The sequence below is a fragment of the Pristiophorus japonicus genome, chromosome 17 (genome assembly GCF_044704955.1).
Source record: "Pristiophorus japonicus isolate sPriJap1 chromosome 17, sPriJap1.hap1, whole genome shotgun sequence".
In the NCBI taxonomy this organism is placed as follows: domain Eukaryota; kingdom Metazoa; phylum Chordata; class Chondrichthyes; family Pristiophoridae; genus Pristiophorus; species Pristiophorus japonicus.
Window position 1 is genome coordinate 69,322,339 of NC_091993.1, and position 25,490 is coordinate 69,347,828.

General features: G+C 46.6%; 1 protein-coding gene and 1 long non-coding RNA gene across 3 annotated transcripts in view; one reads left to right on the top strand and one right to left on the bottom strand.

Moving 5' to 3' along the window:
* Positions 1 to 5,389, bottom strand: part of tmem9 (transmembrane protein 9) — a 111,430-nt gene extending 106,041 nt beyond the window's left edge. For both annotated transcript variants that reach the window (XM_070858821.1, XM_070858820.1), the window contains exon 1: positions 5,214 to 5,389. In XM_070858821.1, the coding sequence (XP_070714922.1) occupies positions 5,214 to 5,282 (69 nt within the window). In that variant the 5' untranslated portion in view covers positions 5,283 to 5,389. The remainder of the gene's footprint in view (positions 1 to 5,213) is intronic.
* Positions 5,390 to 5,608: 219 nt separating this feature from the next.
* The window catches only part of LOC139228205 (uncharacterized), a 56,122-nt gene continuing 36,240 nt past the window's right edge, over positions 5,609 to 25,490 (top strand). The window contains exons 1-2 of the long non-coding RNA XR_011587523.1: positions 5,609 to 6,043; positions 7,851 to 7,874. This is a non-coding gene — a long non-coding RNA (uncharacterized lncRNA). The remainder of the gene's footprint in view (positions 6,044 to 7,850; positions 7,875 to 25,490) is intronic.

Below are 25,490 nucleotides of genomic sequence, written 5' to 3' on the forward strand. Positions count from 1 at the left end.
CGTGCAATCTGTCAAGCTCCAGCTCGACAGATCGGAAAAGCCGGTTTTCAGCGCTTGCGCATTGTGCGCTGAAATCCGGCTTTTGTGATGTCTTCCCGGGTCTGTAGACACTCAGTACGGACACGGGGAGGCTGGGATTTCCAGGCCAACGTTTCAGGAAGGTGACCTTTCGTCGGAACTCTGATTTTCAGAATTACACTCTGTTGCCAGTCCAACAATGCCTTGGTCCTACAGTGTGCTGGCAGCGTGGGTACTTCAGCAATTTGAAGTTGCGGACCAAGGGCAGACTCCAAGTAAATACCACACCAAGTTAGGAAAACAGGAACAGGAGGTGGCCATTCAGCCCCTCGAGCCTGTTCCGCAATGCAATCAGGTCTTGGCTGATCTGTATCTTAGCTTCATTTACTTGTCTTGGTTCGAAAATGATTCAGGTGTCCATGAACACAAATCACAAAGCTCGTGCAGATGTGCAAAACGTAATGAAAAAGTCAAATGTTGGCCATAAGCTCAAAGGGTTTGGAATTCAAGAATGAGGAAGTGATGCTTCAGTTGTATCTTGGTAACAGAATAAATAAGAGTAGGCTATTCGGCTCTTTGAGCCTGCTCCGCCATTCACTAAGATCACGGCTGATCTCCTACCTCAACTCCACCTTCCCGCACTATTCCCATTTCTCTTGATTCCCTTAGTATCCAAAAATCTATCAATTCCCGTCTTGCATATACTCTACCTATGTTTTAGGTTTTTCTCGACTGGGAATTCAGTAAAATGTAATGGTGGGATTGAGACATGTTCCCATACCATGTCCACTTGAGCTCTCCCCTTGCAAACATGAACTGTGTCCAGAGAGAGCATTTTGAACTGCATAACAATAGGTGAAGCACTGGTGCTTACAGGTCTGTTCCTGGTGGTGGCAGTGAATTGACACATTGAAGCTCAAAGTGTGGTTATTCCTATGGCTTTGCAATACAGGTACCAAAATATGCAAAGCAGGCCCAGTGACAACAGAAAATACTGGAAAAACACAGATGATTCATCTGCATCAGCTATTTCTGACAACTTATATTTAACATAGTGAGACGTCTTAAGGTACTTGATAGGTGCGTTATCAGACAAAAATTAGAGCCGAAGGAGATTGGAGGCATATATACATTCACGTTTGCATCCCTTGGACTTTTGGGAGTAAAGATGGGGGCCATACAAGTGGTGGGGGGGGGGGGGGGGGCAGAAATGGCACAACCAATGTGGGAAAGAGTAAGGATTTTACTGGGGACAAGGGCAGAAAACACTAGTGGGAGTTGTGTGCAGACCACCAAACAGTAGTAGCGAGGTTGGGGATGGCATCAAACAAGAAATTAGGGATGCGTGCAATAAAGGTACAGCAGTTATCATGGGCGACTTTAATCTACAAATAGATTGCTACCAGCTTGGTTAGCCCAATGCAGTGGAGGAGGATTTCCTGGAGTGTATTAGGGATGGCTTTCTAGACCAATATGTCAAGAAACCAACTAGAGAGCTGGCCATCCTAGACTGGGTGCTGTGTAATGAGAGAGGACTAATTAGCAATCTTGTTGTGCGGTGGCCCCCTGGGGAAGAGTGACCATAATATGGTAGAATTCTTTATTAAGATGGAGAGTGACAGTTAATTCAGAGACTAGGGTCCTGAACTTAAGGAAAGGTAACTTTGATTGTATGAGATGTGAATTGGCTAGGATAGACTGGCAAATGATACTTAAAGGGTTGACAGTGGATAGGCAATGGCAGACATTTATAGATCACGTGGATCAACTTCAACAATTGTACATCCCTGTCTGAAGTAAAAATAAAACGGGGAAGGTAGCTCAACCGTGGCTAACAAGAGAAATTAGGGATAGTGTTAAATCCAACGAAGAGGCATATAAATTGGCCAGAAAAAGCAGCAAACCTAAGGACTGGGAGAAATTTAGAATTCAGCAGAGGACAAAGGGTCTAATTAGGAGGGGGAAAATAGAGTATGAGAGGAAGCTTGCAGGGAACATAAAAACTGACTGCAAAAGCTTCTATAGATATGTGAAGAGAAAAAGATTAGTGAAAACAAACGTAGGTGCCTTGCAGTCAGATTCAGGTGAATTTATAATGGGGAACAAAGAAATGGCAGACCAGTTAAATAAATACTTTGGTTCTGCTTTCACAAAGGAAGACACAAATAACCTTCCGGAAATACTAGGGGTTCGAGGGTCTAGCGAAAAGGAGGAACTGAAGGAAACCCTTATTAGTCAGGAAATTGTGTTAGGAAAATTGATGGGATTGAAGGCCGATAAATCCCTAGGGCCTGATAGGCTGCATCCCAAAATACTTCAGGAAGTGGCCCGAGAAATGGTGGATGCATTGGTCATAATTTTCCAACATTCGATTGACTCTGGATCAGTTCCTATGGACTGGAGGATAGCTAATGTAACACTTTTTAAAAAAGGAGGGAGAGAGAAAACAGGGAATTATAGACCGGTTAGCCTGACCAATGGTGGGGAAAATGTTGGAATCAATTATTAAAGATGAAATAGCAACGCATTTGGAAAGCAGTGTCAGGATCGGTTCAAGTCAGCATGGATTTATGAAAGGGAAATCATGCTCGACAAATCTTCTAGAGTTTTTTGAGGATGTAACTAGTAGAGTGGACAAGGGAGAACCGGTGGATATGGTGTATTTGGACTTTCAAAAGGCTTTTGACAAGGTCCCACACAAGAGCTTAGTGTGCAAAATTAAAGTACATGGTATTGGAGGTAATGTATTGACGTGGATTGAAAACTGGTTGGCAGACAGGAAGCAGAGAGTCGGAATAAACGGGTCCTTTTCAGAATGGCAACAGTGACCAGTGGGGTGCCGCAGGGTTCAGTGTTGGGACCCCAGCTATTTACCATATACATTAATGATTTAGATGAAGGAATTTAATGTAATATCTCCAAGTTTGCAGATGACACTAAGCTGGGTGGCGGTGTGAGCTGTGAGGAGGATGCTAAGAGGCTGCAGGGTGACTTGGACAGGTGCAACGAGACCTGGGTGTCATGGTACATCAGTCATTGAAGTTTGGCATGCAGGTACAGCAGGTGGTGAAGGCAGCAAATGGCATGTTGGCCTTCATAGATAGAGGATTTGAGTATAGGAGCAGGAAGGTCTTACTGCAGTTGTACAGAGCCTTGGTGAGGCCACACCTAGAATAGTATGTTCAGTTTTGGTCTCCTAATCTGAGGAAGGGCGTACTTGCTATTGAGGGAGTACAGCGAAGGTTCACCAGACTGATTCCAGGGATGGCAGGACTGAGATATGAGGAGAGACTGGATCAACTGGGCTTGAATCCACTGAAGTTTAGAAGAATGAGAGGGGATCTCATAGAAACATATAAAATTCTGACGGGACTGGACAGGTTACAGACAGGAAGAATATTCCCGATGCTGGGGAGTTCCAGAGCCAGGGGTCACAGTCTAAGAATAAGGGGTAAGCCATTTAGGACCGAGATGAGGAGAAACTTCTTCACTCAGAGTGGTTAACCTGTGGAATTCTCTACCGCAGAAGGTTGTTGAGGCCAGTTCGTTAGATATATTCAAAAGGGAGTTAGATGTGGCCCTTACGACCAAAGGGATCAAGGGGTATGGAGAGAAAGCAGGAAAGGGGTACTGAGCTTGAATGATCAGCCATGATCTTACTGAATGGCAGTGCAGGCTCGAAGGGCCAAATGGCCTGCTCCTGCACCTAATTTCTATGTTTCTATGTTTCTAAGGGAAAGGTGTGATCGAGCAGATCGATAGCTGCAGAAGTATCATGGCAGATACAGGGCCAAAGGTTAGACAGTTGGGAATTTTGCACCCAAATCATTAAAATATCTTCTCAGAGAGGCTGATGGATCTGTTGTGTATTGTCAACATTTTGTTTTCAGTTTAAAATTCCCTACATTCACACACGTTACATTTTATATACACATACACACACATGTTAAACATACACATATAATCAGATATAATGTTATATATATATATATATAAAAACACACAAACATTCACACCAGTTCTATAATATACACACGCACATATAAACATTACACACACATACAAACATGTGACATTATAAATGAACATGTCATTATATATATAATTTTCTCCACTACCAACCATCTCCTCAAACCCCTCTCCCCTGCCTATATTGTAACATGCATGTTATATTGTAACATATATACATTGTATATAAACATATACAGGTTATATTGTACAAACATGTATATAAACATATGTTGTATATAAAACAGGTCACATTGTATACACAACAAAAAACAGCACCTTTAACATAGTGAAACATCCCATGGCACTTCACAGGAGTATTATGCGATAAAAATTTGACATCGAGCTGCATAAGTAGAAATTAGTGCAGGAAGAGGTATGTTTTGAGGAGCGTCTTGAAGGAGGAAAGAGAGGTAGACAGGCGGAGCGGTTTAGGCAGGGAGTTCCAGAGCTTGGGGCTTAGGCAACAGAAGGCACAGCCACCAATGGTTGAACGATTACAATCAGGGATGCTCAGAAGGACAGAATTAGAGGAGCGCAGACATCTCGGGGGGGTGGGGGTGAATGGAGGGATTTGAAAATAAGGATGAGAATTTTGAAATCGAGGCGTTGCTTAACCGGGAGTCAATGTAGGTCAGCAAGTACAGGGGTGATGGGTGGGCGGGACTTGGTGCGAGTTAGGACACAGGCAGCCAAGTTTTAGATCACCTCAGCTTTTAGTAGGGTAGAATGTGGGAGGCCAGCCAGGTGTGTGTTGGAGAGGCAGCGGAAAGAGCATGCGACAAACCAGTCCCACCCTCCTTTACCCTCAGCGACTATCTGTCCCACCTGTGACAGAGACTGTGGTTCTCGTATTGGACTGTCCAGCCACCTGAGAACTCATGTTAAGAGTGGAAGCAAGTCTTTTTCGATTCCGAGGGACTGCCTATGATGATGAGGAAATAGTCAAGTCTAGATATAAACATGTCATATTGTATAAAATGATGTATTGTATACAATATAGAAATACCTAGTACATAACAAATAATCACAATTCACAAAGCCTTTGCTAGTGCAGTGCTGGCCCTTGCTGACAGCAGGGCGGCCTGCCCATGTAAACACACTCAATGCCAGTGGGTGAAGCGGTGTACTGAGGGCCCGGGTCATGAGGTGCTGCGGTGTGACCACCCGGCCTGGCTCGGCCTTACCTTGGAGGATTCGGTCATCGGCAACACTACCAGCAGGTACAGCACCGTAAAGACGCTACCGGCCGCCATAGCCTCAACTCCTCACAGCTGAGGCAGAAGAAAACAGATGCTAGGCCTCGTCACTCGCCAAACACCGCCGTCCGGCGCTCACACCCCACAGCGCAGCGTCCAGCGGACAATCCCGCCCCTAATCGCTCTTATTGGTGCAGACCACGCGACCGCCTCTCAAATCCGCCTGCTGATTGGTCGGAAGGGCTGTCCATTATTGCGCTAGTCCTGCCGCTCTGTCTTATGGGAAGTGTAGTTGTGGCCCAGCGCAGCTCTGCTTGTATTAGAGGGGAAACAACTACAAACCCCAGAGTGCAGTGTGGATACTCCTGTTTGGTCTTTCCTGAAATAGCCCAATTGAAGACCTGTCCAATCCTTCATTAGGAAACTCAATTTGATGTATTTCATTCTAAAAAAAAATAACCATAAGCTCAATTTGAAAAATGTGTTTGTCGCCAGAATTCTCCCTCTTCCCATTTTTTAAATGTTGATAGCAGACCTTGAGGAAACTGTTATGAGAATGCCGACTCAGCTGAAGAGGCTTGCAGCATTGCCAAGCTTTGGCAATGGCTGAGGCAAAAATCAACTGTTGATGGAAGGCCAATTTAATGGAAGATGCCCTTTGGTCTGTCTGAACCTCACTGCACCACCAGAGCAAAGAGCTGTCCGAGACCAGGTGCTGCAGACAACAATGTTCCATGGTCCAGGACTATGTGCCAAGACATGCACTGAAGCTTGGTGGAGTTGCCACATGATTAAATGGGGAATGGCCATGATACAAGGTATTCTCACTATCATATTTGTGCACTGAGTGACTCCACATTCATGGTAATTTCAAACTCAATCTCAACTCACCTTTCCTCCTCTTCCTGTCCTCCCTATCTCTTCTTCCATATAAACTACCCATATTCACAGCCACCCCATCAAGCTTGCCATCTCATGTGGCCTCTCTATTTCCATGGTCTACATCACAGACAAAGTAATCTCCAACCACCTCTTTTTAACGCTCACCACCTCCTAATCCCCTAACCCCCTTCCAACCCCAATTTTATCTGCATCTACACCTGAAGTAAACTCTCCACCAAGTTGTTTACAACTGCAGTATCATACTCCCATCTGCTCAGCTTTCGGCCCTCTGTTTGCCTCGATACTTCTGCGGTTGTCTATCTGCGCAACCATTCCCTTTGATGCCTTTGTCCCCAGTGAAGCCCTTACTGTCTCCCACTCTGGTTGCTCTACCTGGTATGGCCCCTACCTCCGCTCACTCTAGTGCAAGAGATACAGACTGGAGCCTACTTGTTGCACGACTGGTTTAGCCATCAATCACCAGACCCAGCTGGACCATATGCAGCAGTATCAGGTCTCGCTCTCCTTTGCTCTCTACTTAAGGATCACCCTGGAGAGGACAATTAACACCAGTTCCTTTTCCCCACTACCAACCGTCTCCTCAAACCCCTCTCTCCTGCCCCCTCCACCCGGAAGATTTGCGGAACATTTCGGATTCCGGAACTCCAGATTTTGGATGCCGCACCTGTATACATAAAATACATAAACAAGATTCAAGTCTTAACTTAAAAACAACAGATAACCGCTTAGCAACAGGGAGATTGTATATAGTACAAAGAACTATACTTTCCATAGGAAACCAAAACATTAGCATTTCTAAGCATTTCTCTGATCCAAAAAGACTTTCCATCTGCAATTTGAACATAACCATTTAAACACAGCCTTTTCCCGTCACAGTTTTAATCACATAACCATATACATTTTTAGGCATCCCTGATTTCTAACAAGGGTTCTAAAAGAGGTGGCTACAGAGATAGTGGATGCATTGGTTTTGATCTTCCAAAATTCCATAGATTCTAGAATGTTCCTCATGGATTGGAAGGTAGCAAGTGTAACCCTGCTATTACAGAAAGTATTATGTCTGTAATGTATTTATGAATGACTCCACGAGGCAATGTGTTGTACTCAAACTGTAGTGACCTTGGTCCTTTATTTGTAACTCCAGAGTGAGGCACAAGCATGGTGGGCAGCCTTTTATACTGGGCCCTGCACACCTATGCAGGTGACCCTCAGGTCTCCCATTGCAGTGCCATCTGATGGACAGCCTTTGCCACAGGGGCAGGAAACCCCGGTCTCCATCAGTTGCACCCTCTAGTGATGCCAGCATAGTATATACACAGTGTAAACCTTATTGATAGTACATCAGGTAACAAGTTTCCGTCTTATGCAACTATACAGTGACTACACAGAGAGTATAACTGTAGTCTAATTATATATAACAGAAAGGAGGGAGAGAGAAAACAGGGAACAACAGGCCAGTTAGCCTGACATCAGTCGGAGGGAAAATAGTAGAATCTATTATTAATGATGTGAAAACAGAGTTAGAAAATCAGAGTATGATTGGGTAGAGTGAACATGGATTTATGAAACGGAAATCGTGTTTGACAAATCTGTTCGAGTTTTTTTGTGGCTGTAAATAGCAGGATAGATAAGGGGTGTAGTATATGCAAGCACTCTAATAATGACTCCACGAGGTAAGGGTTTAGTACTTGAACTGTAGTGACCTTATTCCCTTTATTGCAGCTCCTAGAGTCAGGACACCAAGAGGTGAGCTCCCTTTTATACTTGGTTATCAGCAGTGTACAGGTGACCCTTAGGTCTCCAGCAGCAGCACCCTCTGGTGGTACAGGTATGGTGTATAGAGGGTGAAGGTACATTCAGTGGTCTGGTGTTACAGTACATACATTGACATACATACATAACAATACTCCCACCTAAGTCTTCCCCAAGTCCTTATTGCCATGACATGGAGAAGTGGTCAGTAGTGGATGGTTGAAGTTTATGGTGAGGGTTGTGTGAGTTCCGGGTGTGATCCATGTGTTCATGGCTGCACATCCATTTCCCCCCGCCCCATACATAGACCATGTCACTGTTTGAGGATTCCGCAGTGGTGGAGCAAGTACATGTTATAGGTAAGGTACAAACATTATTGATTGAGTGAATGAGGACGTTTAGTGGTGGGCAGAACCACATGGTGGTATGGCCTCCTTGTCCTCTTTTGGGGGCTGTAGGGTCGCCTTGCTGCCCTTCATGGTGGTGGAAGTCTGGTCATCCCAGGTCCCGCCGGGAAAGCTGGAGGGTTCTGGCCTCTTGTTCCCAGTGCTGGTCCTGGTGGCCGGGGGGTGGGTAGGGCTGATCTGGGGCAGGTTGCCAGTGGTGGTGGCTGTGCCGTCCATTGACCGCTGTCCCTGCAGTGGGTATGCTCCCACTGGGTGTGTGTGAACCCTCTCTGGAGCAGCACACTGGTCCCGGAAGCGCAGGCTACATGATCAGGTAGCCCGCTGGACCTGGGTGTTTCCCACAGGGGGTTTCCTTTGGCATTGTCGGCATACATGTAGAACCCGGCATCATTTCTCATTTTATTAGCATTCATGATACACTGGCTCCGACCGCAACTAGCCGACTCGACATTGTTATTTCTCTTTACACTTTCACATTTGTCAATTACAACGCTTTCCTGTGTACTATCAGTATCTCTGTGCAAGGTTACATTTGGATACCTGCATTTGTTGGTTACATTTTTCTTATTAGCATTACCGTTTAACAGTACATTTATATACCCGCATTCATTAATTACACTTTTATCTTTAGTGTCACCGGCATCGCTGTGCCAAGAGTGGAACTGTCCCTTTAATTGTTTTGGGTTGCCGGTCTCCTTTCAGAGGGCCTTGCAATCTTTACCCCAATCCGGTTTGCCGCTCGGCAACACATGTTGCTCCCTCAACGCTGCCCCTCGTGGTCTGGTCGCGGTCATCTTGATTTCAGGTGCTTCATCTCGTGGTGCGGGCACCATCTTCTTTCTCTCCACTAGGTAGGCTGCGGTGATCCTTTCGTCCCCAGGTTCTGCCACGGAAGCCGGGAATCTATCTTCTGCGCCGATCATCTTCCCTCGGAGTCCTGCCACTGAGCCTGGAAGGTGAGGTCTGGTCGTTCAGGTTGGATCATCTCGCCGTTGAGTTGTGCAGTCTGTGTCGTCGCCACGCAGTCGAGTCGGACGGTAGGATTTTCAGGTGCTGCGATGGATCCAAGTTTGGGGCTGCGTTGGATGTCGATCGCCGGGGCCCGGAGGCCTTCGTCACTCGAACAGATTTGGATTTGCTTCATCCATCTTCTTCCCAGCAGCGTTGGACCATCACCGGCAACGATCCACAAAGGAAGCTTGTGCATCGCACCGCCATGGGACACCTGGACATCCACGCTGCCAACGACTGGGATGGTGCTTTTTGTGTAGGTGAGCAGCTTCGCCTGGACTGGGGACATTTTGGGTCGTTCAGCGGGATTGTCCCAGAGTTTCTTGAAGGCCATCTGATTCATCAGCAATTGGCTCGCCCCTGTGTCGATCTCCATCGAGACTGGAACACCGTTGATTTCTACTTCCATTTTCCACGGGGAACTCTCGGTGGAGCTCTGTACACCTCTTCCAGGGGCTGAGCCGCTTCGTCTTCATCAGCCCTGGAGCCCAGGTGATCGGCCAACTCTTCAGCGACTCGGTGAGTAAAACTTCTTCTACACATTCGCTGAAGATGACCTTTAGTGTTGCAGCCTTTGCAGGTAGTGTCTTTGTATCGGCACTGGTGGGCCCTGTGGTATCCTCCATAGCACCAGCATGGGGCTAGCCGGTTGGCCCCATGTGGCGGACTCAGGGTTGCGGGAATTGGGGCAGCAGTCTTGCCTCTGACAGGTGAGCCATTCGGTTCACTGTACTCGTCGGGTTAGAGTCCTGGGTGGAGTCGCAGACCGAAATCATGAATACCTGGCTCACTTGATTGCATTCAGCAGGTTGACTGTAGTGTCCGCAGAGAGCAGTTTATGCAGGAGGCCCTCGTGGCCGATTCCAATAACGAAGATGTCCCTTAATGCTTCGGTGAGGTGGTCGCCAAAATCACACGGTGCAGCCAATCTTCTCAGATCTGCAGCATATTTAGCAATTTCTTGGCCTTCAGGCCACCGGTGGGTGTAGAACTGGTGTCTGGCTGTGAGGATGCTCTCTTTAGGTTTGAGTTGTTCTTGTATTATAGTTACAAGCTCTGCAGAAGTCTTGGTTGTCGTCTTCGCTGGGGCTAGCAGGTTCCCGATGAGGCCGTGGACAGTGGGCCCATAACTGCTGAGCAGGATGGCTCTGCGCTTGTCCGCCAGAGAGGTCGGTGTGTCTCCAGCCAGGTGGTTCGCGATGAAATAATGTTCGAGCCTTTCCACAAAGGCATTCCAATCTTCCCCATCAGTAAATTGTTGGAAGTTGCTTAGGTTAGACATGTGTGTGGAAATTCGTAATCTCGTCGTCAGTTGTAGTATATGCAAGCACTCTAATAACGACTCCACGAGGTAAGGGTATAGCACTTGAACTGTAGTGACCTTAGTCCATTTATTGCAGCTCCTAGAGTGAGGACACCAAGAGCTGAGCTCCCTTTTATACTTGGTTATCAGCAGTGTACAGGTGACCCTTAGGGTCTTCAGCAGTAGCACCCTCTAGTGGTACAGGTATGGTGTATATAGGGTGAAGGTACATTCAGTGGTCTGATATTACAGTACATACATTGACATACATACATAACAAGGGGGAACTAATAGATGTAATGTATTTGGATTTTCAGTAACTATTCGATAAGGTGCCACACAAGAGGTTATTATACAATTAGGGCTCATAGGATTGGGGGTAATATATTAGCATGGAATGAGAATTGGTTAAAGGACAGAAAACAGAGAGTACAACAACAACCTGTATTTATATAGTTCCTTTAACGTAGTAAAACATCCCAAGGTACTTCACAGCAGTGTTATAAGACAAAATAAATACATTTGACACCGAGCCACATAAGAAGAAATTACGGCAGATGACCAAAAGCTTGGTTAAAGAGGTCGTTTTTAAGGAACGTCTTAAAAGAGGAAAGAGAGGTGGAGAGCCAGAGAGGTTTAGGGAGGGAGTTCTAGAGCTTAGGGAAAAAGCAGCAGAAGGCTTTCCACCAATGGTTGAGCAGTTATAATCAGGGATGTTCAAGAGGGCAGAATTTGAGGAGCGCAGACATGTTGTGGGGTTCTGAGGGTGAAAGCGATTACAGAGATAGGGAGGGCGAGGCCATGGAGGGATTTGTAAACAAGGATAAGAATTTTAAAATCAAGGTGTTACTTAACCGGGAGCCAATATAGGTCAGCGAACACAGGGGTGATGGGTGATCAGGACTTGGTGTGAGTTAGGACATGGGCTGCCGAGCTTTGGATGACCTCAAGTTTACGTCGTGTAGAATGTGGGAGGCCAGCCAGGAGTGCGTTGGAGTAGTCAAGTCTAGAGGTAACAAAGGCATGGATGAGGGTTTCAGCAGCAGAAGAGCTGAGACAGGGGTGGATGCGGGTAATGTTACGGAGGTGGAAATAGGCGATTTTAGTTATGCCGCGGATATGTGGCCGGAAAGTCATTTCATGGTCAAATATGATGCCTAGGTTGCGAACAGTGTGGTTTAGCCTCAGATAGATGCTAGGGAGAGGGATAGAGTCGGTGGCTAGGGAACACAGCTTGTGGTGGGGACCAAAGACAATGGCTTCTGTCTTCCTAATATTTAATTGGAGAAAATTTTTGCTCATCCAGTACTGGATGTTGGACAACATTTAGAGACCATGGAGGGGTCGAGAGAAGTGGTGGCGAGGCAGAGCTGGGTGTCGTCAATGTACATGTGGAATCTGACTCCGTGTTTTCGGATGAAGTTGCCAAGGGGCAGCATATAGTTGAAAAATAGAAGGGGGCCAAGGATAGATCCTGGGGGAACACCAGAGGTAATGATGCGGGAGCGGGAAGAGAAGCCATTGCAGGAGATTGTCTGGCTACGATTAGATAGATAAGAATGGAACCAGGCAAATGCAGTCCCACCCAGCTGGACGATGGTGGAAAGGCGTTGGAGGAGGATGGAGGTCCAGGAGATAGAGGAGGGATAGTTTACCTTTGTCACAGTCACAAAGGATGCCATTGGTAACTTTGATGAGAGCTGTTTCAGTACTGTGGCAGGGACAGAAACCAGATTGAAGGGATTCAAACATGGAGTTCGGGGAAAGATGGTCACGGATTTGGGAGGCGACAACATGTTCAAGGACTTTGGAGGGAAAAGGGAGGTTGGAGATGGGGCAGTTGCTAGCAAGCACAGTGGGGTCAAGGGTTTGTTTTTTGAGGAGAGGGGTGATGACGGCAGATTTGAAGGAGGGGGGACAGTACCTGAGGAGAAAGAACCATTAACAATGTCGGCTAACATGGGAGCCAGAAAAGGAAGTCAGATGGTCAGCAGTTTAGTAGGAATAGGGTCAAGGGAGCAGGAAGTGGGCCTCATGGACATGATGAGCGTGGAAAGGTCAAGAGGGGAGATTGGAGAGAAACTAGAGAAAGATGTGAGTTTAGGGCTAGGGCAGGGGAGGAGCCTCAGAGGAATTTTGGCCCGGTGGACTAGGGAAAGGAAGGGAACTCGCAGAGGCAGCTGATCGGATGGTGTCAATCTTTGAGACAAAAAAGTCCATGAGCTCCTCACACTTCTTGTTGGAGGTGAGTGTGGTGGAGACAGGGGAAAGGGGTTTAAGAAGATGGTAAACAGCAGAGGATAGTAGCCTGGGGTTATTTTTGCATTCCAGAGTAGGAATAAATGGGTCATTTTCAGGTTGGCACATTGTAACTAGTGGGGTACCACAAGGATCAGTGCTTGGGCCTCAGCTATATCAATGACTTAGATGAGGGGAACGTATGTAATATGTCCACAATTGTTGACGATACAAAGTTAGGTAGGAAAGTAAGCTATCAGGAGGGCGCAAAGAGGATGCAAAGGGATATAGACAGGTTAAGTGAGTGGGCAAGAGCACGGCAGATGGAATATAATGTAGAGAATTGTGAAGTTATCCACTTTGGTAGGAAAAAATAGAAAAGCAGAATTTTTTTAAATGATTGGGAAATGTTGGTGTTCAGAGGGACCTGGATGTCCTTGTACATGAATCACTGAAAGTTAACATGCAGGTACAGCAAGCAATTAGGAAAGCAAATGGCATGTTAGCCTTTATTACAGTTATTACAAAGGGATTAGAGTATGAAACTAAATAAGTCTTACGACATTTATATCATCATCATAAGCGGTCCCTCGAACGAGGATGACTTGCTTCCACAAGAGTTCACAGATGTTTCAATGAAGGACCCGATGTTAGGAAGGACAGGCAAAAAGGAAGAGGGGGTGGTGTGGTGTTGTTAGTAGATGAAATCAGAGCAAGAGTGAGAAAGGATATTGGCTCAGAAAATCAAGATGTAGAATCCGTCTGGGTGGAGCTAAGGAGCACCAAGGGGCAGAAAACATTAGTGGGAGTTGTCTATAGGCCTCCAAACAATTATATATGGCCCTGGTGAGACCACACCTGGAGTATTGTGTACAGTTTTGGTCTCCTTACCTAAGGAAGGATATACTTGTCTTAGAGGGAGTGCAACGAAGGTTCACCAGACTGATTCCTGGGATGAGAGAATTGTCCTATGAGGAGAGATTGAGTAGACTAAGCCTATATTCCCTTGAGTTTAGAAGAATGAGAGGTGCTCTCATTGAAACATAAAACTTTTAAGGAGCTTGAGAGGGTAGATGTTGGGAGGATGTTTCCCCCGGCTGGGGAACCTAGAACTAGTGGTCACAGTCTCAGAATAAGGGGTCAGCCAGTTAGGACTGAGATGAGGAGAAGTTTCTTCACTCACGGTGGTGAATCTTTGGAATTCTCTACCCCAGAGGGCTGTGGATGCTCTGTTGCTGAGTATATTTAATACAGTTTTATTGATTTTTTGGATACTATGGGAATCAACGGATATGGGGATAGTGTGGGAAAGTGGAGTTATAAGAACAAAAGAAATAGGAGCAGGAGTCGACCATTTGGCCCCTCGAGCCTGCTCTGCCATTCAATAAGATCATGGCTGATCTGATCATGGACTCAGCTCAACTTCCCTGCCCGCTCCCCATAACCCTTTACTCCCTTTTCACTCAAATATCTGTCTATCTCCGCCTTAAATATATTCAATGACCCACAGCTCTCTGGGGCAGAGAATTCCATAGATTTACAACCCTCTGAGAGAAGAAATTCCTCCTCATCTCAGTTTTAAATGGGTGGCCCCTTATTCTGAGACTATGCCCCCTAGTTTTAGTTTTCCCTATGAGTGGAAATATCCTCTCTGCATCCACCTTGTCGAGCCCCCTCATTATCTTATACGTTCCAATAAGATCACCTCTCATTCTTCTGAACTCCAATGTGTATAGACCCAACCTACTCAACTTATCCTCATAAGTCAACCCCCTCATCTCTGGAATCAACCTAATGAACTTTCTCTGAACAGCTTCCAATGCAAGTGTATCCTTCCTTAAATATGGAGATCAAAACTGTACGCAGTACTCCAGGTGTGGCCTCACCAATACCCTGTACAGTTGTAGCAGGACATCTCTGCTTTTATACTCTATCCCCCTTGCAATAAAGGTCAACATTCCATTTGCCTTCCTGATCACTTAATGTACCTACATACTAACTTCTTGTGTTTCATGCACAAGGACCCCCAGGTCTCTCTGTACTGCAGCACGTTGCAATTTTTCTCCATTTAAATTATAATTTGCTTTTCTATTTTTTCTGCCAAAGTGGATAATCTCACATTTTCCCACATTATATTCCATCTGCCAAATTTTTGCCCACTCACTTAGCTTGTCTATCTCCCTTTGCAGATTTTTTGTGTCCACCTCACAATTTGTTTCAACACCCATCTTTGTATCATCAGCAAACTTGGCTACATTACACTCAGTCCCTTCATCCAAGTCATTAATATAGATTGTAAATAGTTGAGGCCACAGCACCGATCCCTGCGGCACCCCACTAGTCACTGTTTGCCAACCGGAAAATGAGCCATTTATCCCGACTCTCTGTTTTCTTTTGTAACTTCCTGGTCCCATGCACCCAACTTCCTGTCTCTCCTAACTTCATGTCATCTGCACACTTGGATATACAACTGTCTGGGGGGAAACGGGCATGCAGGTGACACAGGGAACAATCCCTGCACCTGAATGGATAGGCCCGAGGCGCACCTAACATTGGGACAGGCCCGAGGCATACCTAATATTGGGCCTCGGGTCTCATTATCGTCGAACCGGCGAACTGCAGACTGCTAATGGGCATCCCACTCAGCTTGCCAGAGAAGAAGCATTGAAGATCCGGCTAGTGCGTTGCCTGCGATGGTCCTTGGGTAATCCCTAAAACGTGACCGGGTGGGGGGGGGGCTGACTGGAAGAGCATGATTTCACATTGAGGTAAGTAATTTTTACCAAACTTACCTTTCTTGAGGTGGCCTGCAGTGCTAGGCCACATATACACCTGGTTTTCCTCAGTGTAGCAGGCGCCGGCTGCCTTAGGGCAAACCAATATTGTCAAGGAGGCCTGAAACAGGCGTTAGGACCCTCATTTACATATGCAACGGCCCTAACATCTGGTTCGGGTGCAGGCTCTGAACCTTTTTGTTGCTTATACCAATAATGCAGTGGTGCACTTCTGGCTCGTAATGAATGTACACTTTTTATTCCCCACCAAGTCCTGCTCACCCATCAACACTGTGGTTTCTGGTCCCCCAACACCTCCAATTTAAGATTCTCATCCTTGGGTTTAAATTTCTTTATTGACCCGACCCTCCCTCTCTCAGTCACCTCCTGCAGCCCTTCAACCCCCCTGAACTCTCTGTTTATCCTTTTAGCACCCCCCCGTATCTCTGCCCCACCAATGGCGACGGTGCCTTCAGCCATCTATGTCCCATGTTCTGGAATTCCCTCCTGAAACCCCTCTGCCTTTTCATCTTACCCTCCACCTTCAAGTCCCTCCTTAAAATCCGGCACTTTGACGAAGTTTTTGGTCCACCATTTAATATTATGGCTCAGTGGTAGAACACTCCCCTCTGAGTCAGAAGATTGTGGGTTCAAGTCCCACTCCATAGAGTTAAGCACAAAATCTAGGCTGACACTCCAGTGCTGTGCTGAGGGAGCGCTGCATTGTCAGAGGTGTAATCTTTTGGATGAGATGTTAAACCGAGGCCCCGTCTGCTCTCCCTGGTGGATGTAAAGGATCCTGTGGCGCCATTTGAAGAGCAAGGTAGTTCTCCCCAGTGTTCTGGCCAATATTTATCCCTCAACCAATATCACTAAAACAGATTGTCTGGTCATCATCACATTATTGTTTCTGGGACCTTGCTGTGTCAAATTGGCTGCGATGTTTCCTATATTACAACTGTGACTACACTTCCAAATATTACATTGGCTGTAAATTGCTTTGGGACACCTTGGGGTCATGAAAGGTGTTATATAAATGAACATTATTTTTATAAATGAAAGTTGTTATTGTTGCCACTGCTGTGACCATCATGATTGGTTGAAATGAATGTGTTCCAGTACTAGCATCCCTCGCCTTGATGAATAAAAAAGAAGCCCTTGCTCAATGTTGGGTCGAGGAAGCTGACATTCCTCGTCACACTAAGTTATGAGTGGATGAGAATGCTGCAGTCAGGCAGCAGATGGCGGGTGAGTATAAGGACTGTGTTTTACTCATGCACATGTGCCGCTGTTTTGGGTCCTGCAGCTGATTCAGTTCTGAAATCAGAGCCAAGAATACATTGTGCAAAACATGTTTGTGTGGTGAATTCTTCAGGGGGGAAGGGGAAATGGGAGCACAGAGGGCAAATTCAGAAGCTGCTTTATTTTTTAGCCCCCCCCCGCCCCTCCGGTTTGTTAAATGTTTATTTTTCCTATCACTCTCTTCAGAACCACACCCACCCAGTGTTGGACAGGTACACCTGGCAGAGGACTTATCAAATGGCCATTAGGAAATGCAGGACAGGAGTTCCTTCTGTGTCTCTTGCCCCTCATTGACCTCACCACCTAGTCCCCCCTCTCTTGAAGGCACAGTCGAGGTCAGGAATGAGGTGTGTGAAACACCAGCATTCTGTGACAATAAACCCCCCCTGCCCCCCTCCTCCCCCTCACCGCTCCACACCCCTGTCCTGGTTCATCTCGCTGATGTTTTTATCTGGTTTTTGTCTCTCCCAGGAGATCACATGGCTCCGGATGGGGTGGAGTGCAGAATGTTTCAGTATAAGGAGTGTCGCAATTGTGTGAGGCAGACGGGTTGGGTTGGGTGCTCTTTGCCTTTCCGTCATTGTTCATATGTAACCTTCAGGGCTGCCCGTACGGCTCTTTGTCAGCCGGCGTGGACACGATGGGCCAAAATGACCTCCTTCTGTGCTGTAAATTTCTATGTTTCTATGTTTTTGAGGTGCAGTTCATATCGGATTCAAGCCAGGTTTCAATAGATGTATCGCTCTGTCTGCAACGCTTGCTGTTTTTTTTGCAAATGCTTAGCATTTCCTTTCTTTTCCTTCACCACTTTGCTACTCGCTGTGGCATGGGACAGCAGTGAGATAATGGCATGCCCATATGGAATACCATGCCTGCACCCGCGAGGCCCTCACTGTGGCTGGAGGTTGTGTTAAACTTTCCTGATAGTCTCAGACTCCCAGAAGCAAGTCGGCAGCAGGCCAATAAAATCCTTCCATAAAGTAATTTCCGGCTGCAGTAACCAAACTCTCCACACTCTTCTGGCTCAGAAACGCCTCACCCCTGCCTTTCTCAGCTGATCCTGGCCACAGCTACATCTTATTATCTCTCATTATAGCGCCTGGTTATTTTACTGGACTCGTAATCAAGAGGACTGGACAAATAACATGCATTCAAATCCAACTATCGATTGAGAACTTAAATTCAGTTTTAAAAAGTCTGGAAATAAAAAATCAGCGTGGAAATTGAGGGCCCATATCTATTCTATCGGACCGTGTGGAGAGTGTCATGTATTCAACCAGCATTGTAACCCATGTATAAACTGACCTAAGTTGTACACCGTGAGAACACTGACCACTAGGTGGGAGACACTCCTAACCTGGACCTTCAGATATAAAAGGGGAAGCTCCACCCACCTTCATCACTTGAGTGCTAAGGAATAAAGGACAGGTTACAGACTGACCTTCTCTCAAGCATGGGCCTCGTGTGCATTTATACTGTGTAGTAAGGACGTATCAATGGCGACAAGAAACTGGGATTTAAACCACGCGAGCCTGGCCACTAGCAGAACAGACGAGAGGTACTGTGTTAAGGAATGGTTGGGACAGAGAATTCAACATTGTTAAAGCAGCACACAGTTCTCCAGGCAGACAAGGGCAGTCAGGCATGCCCCAACATGTAGTCGAACCCAGAGGGGGAGTTCGACAGAGACAATGGCAAGCTGAACAGCGATTCACGCCATTGCAAGAGACAATGCGGCCAGTAATGGGGCCATCAACACCTGTTAATGGTGCACTCAAGGACAATAACAGGGGCAGTCAGGGACGATCGACTGGCAAGGGACCTTTTGTTTCAAACCGCAACTCATGCTGGAGGCGTGGAGGCATACATTCAGCCGGAGTTTGCAGAGATGAGCAAAATACCTGCAGAAATTGCAGAAATGGACACTGGGGGAAATCGCTGGAAGCTGAAGTTCAGCGAGTTCATGTGGAGCACGTATACAGTTCATACACCAGGACGCCACCGATAATGATGAAAGTGCTCCTCAATGGCATCCCAGTGTCAATGGAGTTAGACACGGGTGCCAGCCAGTCCCTGATGGGTATCAAACAGTTCGAAAAATTGTGGGCATCCAAGGCCAGGAGGCCAAAATTATCGCCGATTGACGCACAGCTACGGACTTACACAAAGCAGATCATTCCGGTGCTTGGCAGCGCCACGGTAGTCGTGACCCACAAAGATTCGTAGAATAGGTTGCCACTCTGGATTGTCCCAGGGGACGGTCCCGCACTACTGGGGAGGAGTTGGCTTGCTGTCATGAACTGGAAATGGGGCGATGTCAATACAATTTCCTCTGTGGAGCGAGTATCATGCTCACAGGTCCTGGACAAATTTGACTCATTATTTCAACCCGGCATTGGCACTTTCATGGGGGCCAAGGTAGTGATTCACATAAACCCGGACGCCAGACCAGTACACCACAAGGCCAGAGCGGTGCCGTACGTGATGCGGGAAAAGATAGAAGGCGAATTGGACCGCCTGTTGAGGGAAGGCATCATCTCCCCAGTCGAATTCAGTGACTGGGCGAGCCCGATTGTGCCGGTGCTCAAGGCGGATGGGTCGATCAGGATATGTGGCGATTACAAGGCCACCATCAATTGGGTGTCACTCCAAGACCAGTACCCGCTACCGAGAGCGGAGGACCTCTTTGCGACGCTATCCGGTGGCAAACTTTTTTCAAAATTGGATCTGACCTCAGCTTACAAGACCCAGGAGCTGGCGAGTAAGTCAAAGAAGCTGACCACCATCACGACACACAAGGGGTTGTTTGAGTACAACAGATGTCCGTTCGGGATTCGCTCGGCCGCCGCGATCTTCCAACGAAATAGGGAAAGCCTCCTCAAGTCAATTCCAGGGACGGTGGTTTTTCAGGACGACATCCTCATTACGGGTTACGATACTGAAGAACACCTCCACAACCTGGAGGAGGTGCTACGCAGACTGGACCGGGTAGGTCTGCGACTGAAAAAAGCGAAGTGCGTCTTCCTAGCTCCAGAGGTAGAATTCCTGGGGATGAGGGTAGCAGCAGACGGGATCAGCCCTACTGCATCCAAGACGGAAGTGATCCAGAGAGCACCCAGACCCCATAACACGACGGAGCTGCGTTCGTTCCTGGGGCTCCTGAACTATTTTGGTAACTTTCTTCCCAAATTGAGCACGCTGCTAGAGCCGCTACACGTGCTCCTATGCAAAGGTCGCGAATGGGTCTGAGGGGACAGCCAGGAAAGGGCTTTTAATAGAGCATGCAATTTGTTATGTTCCAACAATCTTTTAACGCTATATGATCCATGTAAGAAACTTGTGTTAATGTGCGATGCGTCGTCCTATGGTGTCGGGTGTGTGTTGCAGCATGTCAATGCCAAGGGTCAGTTACAGCTGGTAGCTGTCCCAGGCAGAAAGGGGCTACGGGATGGTAGAAAAGGAGGCGCTCGCATGTGTATATTCGGTAAAGAAAATGCACCAGCACCTGTTTGGCAGGAAATTTGAGCTGGAGACAGATCACAAACCCCTAACGTCCCTTTTGGTCGACAACAAGGCCATAAATGCAAACGCATCGGCTCGCATACAGAGGTGGGCACTCACGTTAGCTGCCTATGACTACACAATTCGGCACAGACCGGGCACCGAAAACTGCGCCGATGCACTCAGCAGGCTCCCACTTGCCACCACTGAGGGGGCTACCGAGCATGGTGCTGAGATGGTCATGGCTGTTGAAGCTTTCGGAAGCGAAGGCTCACCCGTGACAGCCCGTCAGATTAAAGTCTGGACAAATATAGACCCGCTATTGTCTCTAGTCAAGAAATGTGTCCTGAATGGGGACTGGGCAGCCACGTACAGGGCATGCCCTGAGAAATTTAAACCATTTCACAGGCGCAAGGATGAACTCTCGATTCAGGCCGATTGCCTACTGTGGGGAAACCGCGTAGTCATGCCCCAGATGGGCAGAGAGGTGTTCATCAGAGAACTCCACAATGGGCACCCGGGCATTGTCACGATGAAGGCAATTGCCAGGTCACACATTTGGTGGCCAGGGATAGACGCAGATCTGGAACTTTGTGTTCGCAGATGCAACACGTGTGCCCAGCTGGGCCATGCGCCCAGGGAAGCCCCCCTTAGCCCCTGGCCATGGCCCTCCAAGCCTTGGTCACGCATCCATGTGGACTACGCAGGTCCTTTCATGGGGAAAATGTTTTTGGTTGTAGTAGACGCCTACTCCAAATGGATCGAGTGTGACATTTTAAATTCAAGCACATTCTCTGCCACGATAGAAAGTCTACGGGCAATGTTCGCCGCCCACGGTCTACCGGACATCTTGGTCAGCGACAATGGCCCGTGCTTCACAAGCACTGAATTCCAGGACTTCATGGCAGGCAATGGAATTAACCATGTTAGAACGGCACCGTTCAAGCCGGCCTCAAACGGCCAGGCAGAACGAGCAGTGCAGATAATCAAACAGGGGATGCTCAGATTCCAAGGGGGTTCCCTACAAACCCGCTTATCACGCCTCCTGTTGGCCTATAGATCCCGACCATACTCGCTCACAGGGGTTCCATCCGCAGAGCTACTAATGAAAAGGACGCTCAAAACCCGATTATCCCTTATACACCCCACCATGAAAGAAATTGTCGAGAGCAGGCGCCAGTCACAATATCACTACCATGACAGGAATGGGAGGGCGCGATGTATTGATGTAAATGATCCTGTTTTTGTTCTCAACTACGCGCAGGGCCCAAATGGCTCGCAGGCACTGTGGTTGCCAAAGAGGGAAATAGGATTCTGGTAGTTAAACTTACCAATGGACAAATCTGCCGCAAACATGTGGATCAAACAAAAAGGAGGTTCAGCAACCCCATAGAAGAAGCAGAGGAAGAACACGATATAGAGTTCACTCCACCACAGGTGACCGAACACCGGAACCAAAGGGAGGAGAGCCCAGTCACTGTGGGCAGTCCGGACAGGCCTGAGGCACTGCAAACAGCAGACACTCAGGCCAGCGCCCAACAACCGGAGCCCCAACTCAGGCGCTCTACAAGGGAGCGTAAACCACCAGAGAGACTCAACCTGTGATCCCAATAAGACTTTGCGGAGGGAGGTGATGTCATGTATTCAACCAGCATTATAACCCATGTATAAACTGACCTAAGTTGTACACCGTGAGAACACTGACCACTAGGTGGGAGACACTCCTAACCTGGACCTTCAGATATAAAAGGGAAAGCTCCACCCACCTTCATCACTTGAGTGCTAAGGAATAAAGGACAGGTCACAGACTGACCTTCTCTCAAGCATGGGCCTCGTGTGCATTTATACTGTGTAGTAAGGATGTATCAGAGAGAAATTAAATGAGGAACTTGGCAGTAAGAAGGGAAGTCAGGGGGAACATTTTTGAATCCAAAGAATAGAGTTGTAGATTAAGTTACTGGAGGAGGATGTTGAAGCAGGCAGTAAAAACTCGTCATTGCAACAAGGCTTCACTGTTTTGGCAAAAAATATGAGATCATCTTCAATTTATATAACGCATTTCATGACCTCAGGATGTCCCAAAGCACTTTATAGACAATTAAGTATAATCACTGTTGCAAGGAAGGGAAACACAGCAGCCAAATTGCACACAGTAAGGTCCCACTAACAGCAATAAAATAAGTAACCAGACGCAGGTTGAGCGTTCCGAAATTCGGAATGTTCTGAAATCTGGACAATTTTTTAAAACCGATTACTGCTGCGAGGGGGAAAAACAAACAAAAAAAATCCAAACATACAAATTGACAAAACATTCACAAAACCCTAAATCGCTGAAAAGGAATTGAAAAATAAAAACTTTAACTTACCTTTTTTGCAGGTTTTCCCCGGCCGCCGACTCTCCGCTCTGCCACTCCCCCCTCACCCGCTCCGCCAAATCCCCCCCTCCCCCCGCCGACCCCACCCTCTTACCTTGGCTGAGGCGTTTCCAGATTCGGGACATTAGTCACGAGGTTTCCGGATTTCGGACGCTCTATCTGTAATCTGTTGCAGTGATGGTGATTGAGGGATAAATATCAGCCAGATCACTGGGAGAATTTCCCTGCTCTTCAAATAGTGCCACAGGATCTTTTACATCAACCTGAGAAGGCACATGGGGCCTTGGTTTAACATCTCATTTGATAGTGTAACACTCGATGAAGAGCAGGGGAGCTATCCCTGGTGTCCTGACCAATATTCATCCCTCAATCAACATCACTAAAACACGTGATCTGGTCATTGTCACATTGCTGTTTGTGGGAACTTGCTGTGTGCAAATTGGCTGCTGCATTTTCCACATTACAACAGTGGCTAGACTCCAAAAATACTTCATTGGCTGTAAAGCGCTTTGAGATGTGCGGTGGTCATGAAAGACGCTATATAAATGTAACTCTTTCTTTCTTTCACCCTCTCTGAGTACTACACTAAGTATCAGCCTAGACCATTTGTCCCATTGTGTGAAATGGGATTTGAATCCGTGATCTTGTGACATAGAGGTAAAAGTGCTGCCATGGAGCCACAGCTGACATCTCAGCACTGTCTGAACAACATCAGTGGGTGCCTGTTGACCAATGTGAACTTACCTTAATATCAAAGTAGATAGGAAAACAATATTCCTTAAAGACTTGTCACGTTGGGAGATTCAGAAGGTGCAGGTTATATTTTACGAAACCGATGTTGGACACAATGGACTGAAAATTTCGGCCTCAGCACGCATGGACCCGGCGAGGCCTTGCAAAAGCCGGTTTTCGGGGCACAATGCACATGCGCCAAAAAACAGCTTTTCCGACCTGTCAAGATTTCTCTAGACAGATCCCAGGAGAAGGTCATCCGCATGGGAGAGATTGAGCTTTTTGCCCAACTCATGCCCAGCAAATGTCCTTCAAACTTTTACGCCTGTTACTTTTACCAGTGTAACACTTTTAAAACATCTAAAAATAAAATTTAAACACTCATTTTTAAATTAAAAACCCTATCCATTAAGGTAAGTTTATTTTTAACCCTATTAAATCACGCATAAAAAAGCCCCAAATTTTTTTTTCTAAAACATTTAAGGCTAGACTTTCCCAAGAGCCCCCTCAACGCCCGATTGCCGCCCAGAAAAAACGCTAACGTTCTGCAACTAACGCTGGCGAAACATTCCATAATTAAGTAAAAAAATATCGCTCGGCGAGAAAATCGATCTTGGTTTAAGGCGAAACTTGGTGAAACGGGCGGTTCTTACCAGAATGGACGACGGTAAGTACTTAAAATTTAGTCCGAGGCTGCGGTTGGGCCTAGGGAGGGGGGAAAAACTCAAAATATTTTTTCAGTTAAACGAAAGTTATAAAACATTCTCCAAACACTTTTTAATGTAATCGCCATTTTAGAATTTTTAAAATAATTTAAAAAAACCTTTAGCTTGCCTTTCTTTGCAAGGTACTCTCCGACCGCCCTGTTCCTGCAGCTTTTCGTGGGCAGTTTCCTCGGCCGTGTGTATGGGTCCTCCGCTGAGGCCAAACTTATCTCCTGGCGGTTTTCTTGGCGGTGCACGTGGGCGGTTTGCTCCGCAGCGCCCTTTTCAAAATGTGGGCGGAACTCTTTAAAAAATGAAGAGGAAACTTTCGCTGGGCAGTTTTTCATCAAAAAATAGCCGTACCGCCGAGAAAATTGCCGAAAATGAAGGCGAAAGTCTAGCCCTAAATTACATTTAATTTCAATTAATTTTAAATATGTGAGGTGTTTTATTTATTTATTATGCTGTGTTTTGATGTTTCAGGGAGTTATTCTCATTGATAGTAATGAGAATTTGTACAAACAGAATACATAAGAACATAAGAAATAGGAGCAGGAGTAGGCCATACGACCTCTCGAGCCTGCTCCACCATTCAATAAGATCATGGCTGATCTGATCGTGGACTCAGCTCCACTTCCCTGCCCGCTCCCCATTACCCCTTATCGCTCAAAAATCTGTCTATCTCCGCCTTAAATATATTCAATGAACCAGCCTCCACAGCTCTCTGGGACAGAGAATTCCACAAATTTACAACCCTCTTGAGAGAAGAAATTTCTCCTCATCTCAGTTTTAAATGGGCGACACCTTATTCTGAATCTATGTCCCCTAGTTTTAGTTTCCCCTATGAGTGGAAATATCCTCTCTGCATCCACCTTGTCGAGTCCCCTCAATATCTTATATGTTTCGATAAGATCACCTGTCGTTCTTCTGAACTCCAATGAGTACAGGCCCAACCTACTCAATCTTTCCTCATAAGTCAACCCCCTCATCTTCAGAATCAACCTTGTGAACTTTCAAGTTGTGAATTGCTTTAGTAGATTTTTTTTAAAAGGTCAAATTTTAAAAGTTTATTTTTTAATTTACTTTTCCTTTCTGTCTCCTTCTTCTCTCAATTCAATCTCTTTCCCTCTCTTTATTTCTCTTTCTGTACCTGATTTGACATTGAATTCCCGCACTCTAATTCACCCTCCTTCTCAGTCCTCCCTGTTTATTTCCCAATCCTTTAATCTCACGGTTAAGGAGATGCACTGTTGGTCCCATTGT